Source organism: Passer domesticus, chromosome 28 (assembly GCF_036417665.1).
Source record: "Passer domesticus isolate bPasDom1 chromosome 28, bPasDom1.hap1, whole genome shotgun sequence".
Taxonomy (NCBI): Eukaryota; Metazoa; Chordata; class Aves; order Passeriformes; family Passeridae; genus Passer; species Passer domesticus.
The window spans coordinates 4,118,620-4,124,619 of record NC_087501.1 but is presented as its reverse complement, the minus strand read 5'-3'; the positions used below and the strand labels follow the sequence as shown (position 1 = coordinate 4,124,619).

General features: G+C 51.5%; 1 protein-coding gene across 1 annotated transcript in view; it reads left to right on the top strand.

Moving 5' to 3' along the window:
• The first annotated feature begins 3,232 nt into the window (after positions 1 to 3,232).
• The window catches only part of PEBP4 (phosphatidylethanolamine binding protein 4), a 76,878-nt gene continuing 74,110 nt past the window's right edge, over positions 3,233 to 6,000 (top strand). The window contains exons 1-2 of the mRNA XM_064400418.1: positions 3,233 to 3,937; positions 5,162 to 5,289. Of these exons, the coding sequence (XP_064256488.1) occupies positions 5,168 to 5,289 (122 nt within the window). The 5' untranslated portion in view covers positions 3,233 to 3,937; positions 5,162 to 5,167. The remainder of the gene's footprint in view (positions 3,938 to 5,161; positions 5,290 to 6,000) is intronic.

The following is a 6,000-nucleotide window of genomic DNA, read 5'->3' as shown; positions in this document are numbered from 1 at the left end:
CTCCTCACTCTCAGCTGATGGTCATGGGCAGCCTCGAAAATTTTCTATTTTTGCCTCAGCTGGATCTTAAAGCTCCCCTGGAGAATATCGTGGCCCCTTGGCAGCGAGGGGGGAGCGCCCAGGTGGGATGTGCTGGGGGTTTTGCCTCCTCTGCCCCTTCCTCTCCCCCTCAAGGCCCCATTTGTGGCCCCACGGCTCAGCCCAGGTGGAATTTGGCTTTCACAGGTGCTTTGCTGCTGCTAAAACAAGCCCCAGACCTCTCCCTCCCTTCCCTGCCTTCGGGTGGTTGCCTTTTATTAAGAGCTTTTTAATCTCTGATATTAACAGGAAAATGATTTCCTCAGCTACCTCTCAGTTTTGTCAGCTCTGAGAGGCTTTGAGCAGCTTCTGGAGCTGTTTGCTGGGGATACAAATCAAAATATATTTATTTTTGTACCTCTATTTAAATATCTGCTCCCAAACGAATTGATGTTGGGACTGGAGTAATTTTATTCCGTCGATTCCCTCATTTGAGTAATTAAATTAATCTTATACTGATTACTTTGAACGATTTATTTATTTATTTTTATTATAATATTTATATATTTATTTTATTTTTACACTTATTTTATTTATTTCCAGAATATTGTGAAATATCCCTCATGAAAGCTGGGAGAGCTGAGGGGTTTTAAACAGGTTTTCAATGGTGGTTTTACTCAAAAAAAAGTGAAAATTTTGAAGCCCCGGCAGCATCTCTTTGTTTCTCATCCCACTCTGGAATGAGGGGGGAATTCCTGGACTTCCCTGGGCTCTGAACATCACACCCAGCACGGTGCCAGAGGCTTCCCAGCTGGAAAAACCAGATTCCTGCAGTCCCACGGGGTTTAGTCAGGACAGGGAACTGGGAACACCCTGGGGTGGCCGGGAAGGAGCTGGGCTCGGGCCGATCCCTGGGAAGGCTGACCTGGAACAGAGCTGGGCAGGAGAGTAAAGCAGGGATTTATGGAAAGGATCTGCATGGAGGCACTCTGGGCAGCACCAGAGCCCAGCCAGGGCTGCACCAAAAATGGTCCCAAAATGAACCCGAGATGAACCAAAATGAACCCAAGATGAATCAAAATGGTCCCAAAATGAACCAAAATGGTCCCAAAATGAACCAAAATGGTCCAAAAATTAACCCAAGGTGAACCAAAATGGTCACAAAATGAACCCGAGATGAACCAAAATGGACCAAAATGAACCCAAAGTGAACCTAAATGGTCTCAAAATGAACCAAAATGGTCCCAAAGTGAACCCAAAATGAACCAAAATGGTCCCAAAGTGAACCCAAGGTGAACCCAAATGGTCTCAAAATGAACCAAAATTGTCCCAAAATGAACCTGAGATGAACCAAAATGGTCACAAAATGAACCAAAATGGTCCCAAAGTGAATCCAAGGTGAACCAAAATGGTCCCAAAATGAACCCAAGGTGAACCAAAATGGTCTCAAAATGAACCAAAATGGTCACAAAATGAACCCAAAATGAACCAAAATGGTCACAAAGTGAACCCAAGATGAACCAAAATGGTCCCAAAATGGATGAGGTCGCGGGGTCTCTCACTTTTATCAGTTCTGCTCCATTTGCATATTGGAGTTAATTGCCTAATTCCAGCTTTAGGTTATCAAATCCCATCCTTGTTTTTCTCTCTGCAGCCCACGGGGTTTGTGCTCCTGGGCTGAGATTTGGGTCATTGGTGCCCAGCTGGAGCAGGAATTGTTTTGTCCCCTGCTCTGTGCACAGAGCTCACCATCCCCTGATGTGAACCCAGCCCCACACACTGAAGCAGCTCAGAACCTGAAAAACAGAAAAGCTCAAAGCGGGAGCTGGTTTGACACCTTTTCCCACGGCAGGATCCCTCTCCAGAGGGGAAGCTGCTGCCTGCAGCCTCTGCCGGGTTTTCTGCTCCTCCCAGCTGGGACAGCTCCAGGCACGGGCAGGAGGAGGAAGAGGAGGGTGCAGGTGGAAATCGCCCATCCCTGGGGTGGGTTTTCCAGGAATGTGGCAGGGACAGCAAAGCCAGCAGCTCTGGAGTCGCCCTGGCCTGGGTTTGGAGACCACAGGGGTTAAAAATTAAATTTCCAGTGGTTTCCTGCCCCTCAGGAGCATCCCACAGCAGAGGGTGTCCGGCCCTGGCAGCATTTTCCTATGGATTTTTGTCCTGGTAGAAGCTGGACAAGTTTCCTGCTGCCCTTTAAACTCTGTCGCCTGAGTGGATGAAATAAAATCCTTGATAAAAAACCCAAAACATGTTTGTTTTTTTTTTTTTTTTTTTTTTTTTTTTTTTTTTTTTTTAGGGAGGAAGTCATGGTTCACCTTACATGGGAAGATGAAAAATTGTAAAATTTTTTTACATTTTTAAAAATGTAAAATTGTTGCTCCCGTGCGTTTTGCTTCCTGAGCATCCCTGGGAGATCCCCCTGCACCTTTTCCACTGGCAAACCCTTTTGGGATGATCTGTGAGAGGTCTCCAGATGGAAGGGGCTGATTTTGGCTCTCTAAAGGGCTTTTCTCAGCCTCTGGGCTTGGGGGGGGAAAAAAAATCACTGTTCTGAGTTCATCCCATTTGGGGTTCTTGGTGTTGTTTGGAGAACTAAAAAAAAAAAAAAAACAAAACAAAAACAAAAACAAAAACAAAAAAAAACCTAAAAAAACCCCAAAAACCCAAAAAAACACTTCAAAGGGACTGGAGAGGATCCTGAGCCAGACCTGGGGGCCACAGAGCTGCTCCAGGGCTGGAGCCCCTCTGGGTCCAGGGGGAGCTGGGAATGCTCACCTGGAGAAGGGAGAGATCCAGGGAGAGCTCAGAGCCCTGGCAGGGCCTGAAGGGAGCCAGGAGAGCTGGAGAGGGACTGGGGACAAGGATGGAGGGACAGGACCCAGGGAATGGCTCCCACTGGGAAAAGGGAGATTTGGGTGGGATACTGGGGAGGAATGAGGCTGGATGGAATTCCCAGAGGAGCTGTGGCTGCCCCTGGATCCCTGAAGTGCCCAAGGTCATTTTGGAGCACCCTGGGACAGTGGAGGTGTCCCTGCCGTGGCAGGGGTGGCTCTGGATGGGATTTCAGGTCCTTCCATCCCAAACCATTCCCTGTTCCACCAGGAGCTCCTTGTCCACTCCTCCGCCTCTCCCGGTGTCCATCTCCCTGCCCCGCCTCGTGCTCAACTTCCAGCCACATCCCCATTTCTCCAAGGAGATTCCTGCCTTCCTCACCGTTCCACGGCCACATTTCCGGGCATTTTCTGCTGATCACCACCTTTGCCCGAGTGCTGGGGACCCCGACTTTCCAACCTGCCCAACCCGTGTGGCACCGTGGGGATGCAAACCCTGACTCAGCCCGCCCGGCGCTCCTGGGAAGAGCCTGACTCACGGGAGCCCATTGCCGGCTAATTACGGGCTGTGCCCATCCCGCCAGCGTGGGAACCGGGGCCACTAAGCCCCTAAAAGCTCCCCATCATTCCCGACCCATTAATGTTCCTAATTAGCTGAGCCCGGCGCCTCTTTGTGCCGCCGGGCTGGCTCGGGCTCCCCGAGCGCGCAGCCCCGGCTCCGTTATGTAACGATCCCCGCTCTTCCCCACTGCTGTTTTATCGCATTTATTCGCATGTGCCTCTTCCCCAGCGCCCCTGGGGCGATGGCCGAGCCGGGCAGGTCCGAGCCGGGCAGGTCCGAGCCGGGCTCGCAGCGCCGCTGAGCAGCCCGAGCAGCCGGGCTGCGCCCGGGGCCCGTTGGGGCGGTTGGGGCGGTTGCCCGGGGGTTAAAAACCGTTCGGCAGAGCCCGAGCGGCTGCCGGCCCCTTTCCCTGGGCTCTGACTTTCATTCCCGGTCCCTCTGTCCCTTCCTGCCAAGGAAACCATCTCCACGGCAACCTCCACCCTCCGGGCGCTGCCTGGAGCCGCTCGGCGTCCCCAGGACCCTGGTAAGTGGCGCTCTGGTGGCCCGTGGCTACCGGGTCCCCCAGGAGGTGAGGGCTGGCGCTGGGCTTGGCAGGGGGGTGGGGACCCAGCCCCGTGTCCCCTCGCCCCCCTTAAAAAGGGGTGGCCAGAGTTGTCCCCGTGTGGGAGCAGCGCTGGAGGGGGTGGCTGGGTCGAGGTTCCCCTGCAAGGACCCTGCCTTGGGTTGGGGACGTGTCCTGCTGTCCTGGCTGGGTGTGTGTCCCTGGGGATGGTGTTGGACCGGCCACAGCCAGCCCTGGTCCCAGTTCCCCATCGTTTGGGAGAGCAGCGGGTGGAGATGGGGACTGTGACCCCTCTGGGAGCGCGGTGTCACCGCGTGGGGACATGCCCGGGGCCACGGGCAGGGCAACCGAGCTCCGGCCTTGGGGGAAAGGAAAACTGCTCAGAGGGGTCTGGGCTCTGCTGGGGCTCGGGGTTTCCCGGCTGAGGGGGCAGGAAACGGCTCCCGTCTGGAATAAACGGATTGAAGTTGTGGAGCTGCGGGAGGAGGTGATGGACACGTGTTGGATTCGGTTCTTTTTGACTCGGAGATAACGGAGGGGTTTGCATCTGCATGCGAGCCTTGAGATAAGAAATACTGACTTATAGTAAAATATAGGACAGACTTTGCTGAAAAATATACCTAGAAACAAGTTTCAAAGGATGGCCTCACAAATAAAACTAAATATTTTTGAGAAATAGAACTATGAAAGGTGCAGTAATGAGGAGTAATTCTAGATAATTAACTTTAAAGTATATGCAGTATGGTGTGGCAAAAGCTGATTGGCCTAAAAATGTTTATAATGTATTGTAATTAAAAAGTAGTTGGCTTCTGATTGTAATGGTGTGAATTATAACAACTATATAACAACTATATAATATATATAATATATTATATATTTTTATATATAATATATTATATATTTTATCTATAATATATTATATATATATCATATATAATATATTAGATATATTTTATATATATATATATATATAAAATATACATAAAAATTGAATTCTATCTGTGTTGTCTCACCCTTGACATGAGACTAAAAATAGAATAAAAGTTTTTAAAGTGCCTCTCAGTTACCCCATCTCTAAATCAAAAAAGAACCTCATCCTACAGACAAGGCCTGGTTTGGGCTGGGCTGGTTGGGCTGGGGGTGCTGCCTGCCGTGGGGCTGAGCCTGGCTGTCCCTTGTCCCCAGGGCAGGATGAAGCTGCTGGGGGCCGCGCTGGTGGCGCTCGCCCTGCTCCTGCCGGGCGCCCGGGGCAGCGAGGCCTCCCGGACCTGCATCTTCCAGACCCTCAGCGACTCGGACCACGAGTTCTGCAGGTGAGCCGTGCCCCGTGGCCCTGTCCCCTGCCCAGCCTGTGCCCTGCCTGTCCCTGGCCCCTGTCCCCTGCCCAGCCTGTGCCCTGCCTGTCCCTGGCCCCTGTCCCCTGCCCAGCCTGTGCCCTGCCTGTCCCTGGCCCCTGTCCCCTCCCCTGCCTGTCCCCGGCCCGGCCATTCCCTTTGTGTCACCTCCCGCCACACTTCATTCCAGTGCCCCCTTGGTCCTGAGTTTTGGCTCTTTTCCTCCTTTTCCCTGGGTCTGGGATGTCTCTGGGTGTCGCAATAAAATGGTGTGGACACTGGAACTCCGAGGTGAAAAGAAGAAAATAAGAAGTTTATGTCCTGACTCCAATATTAATAGAGTTTCAAAAGTGGCAGTGGATTGGAGGATGAAAGTGCCACCTCTCCAGTGACACTGGACAAACCAACAATGTACCAATTGTACAATGTAAAACAACAATTATTTACATAAAAGTGCGTGAGAAACTCCATTACAAGAATATAAACATCAGAAGGCTTAAAAAAACTTAACAGGGCGACATCTGGGCACCCGGAGTCATTCCCCAGCCTGCTGTGCAGAGGCTTTGGAAGTGCCTTTGGCAGCGTCAGGGGTGGCAGAAGTTTTCCATGGAAAGCTTCAGAGGGAGGAGGCTGCTTTTCCATGGGATCCTGGAATGGTTTGGGGGGAAAGGGCCCTAAAACCCATCCAGC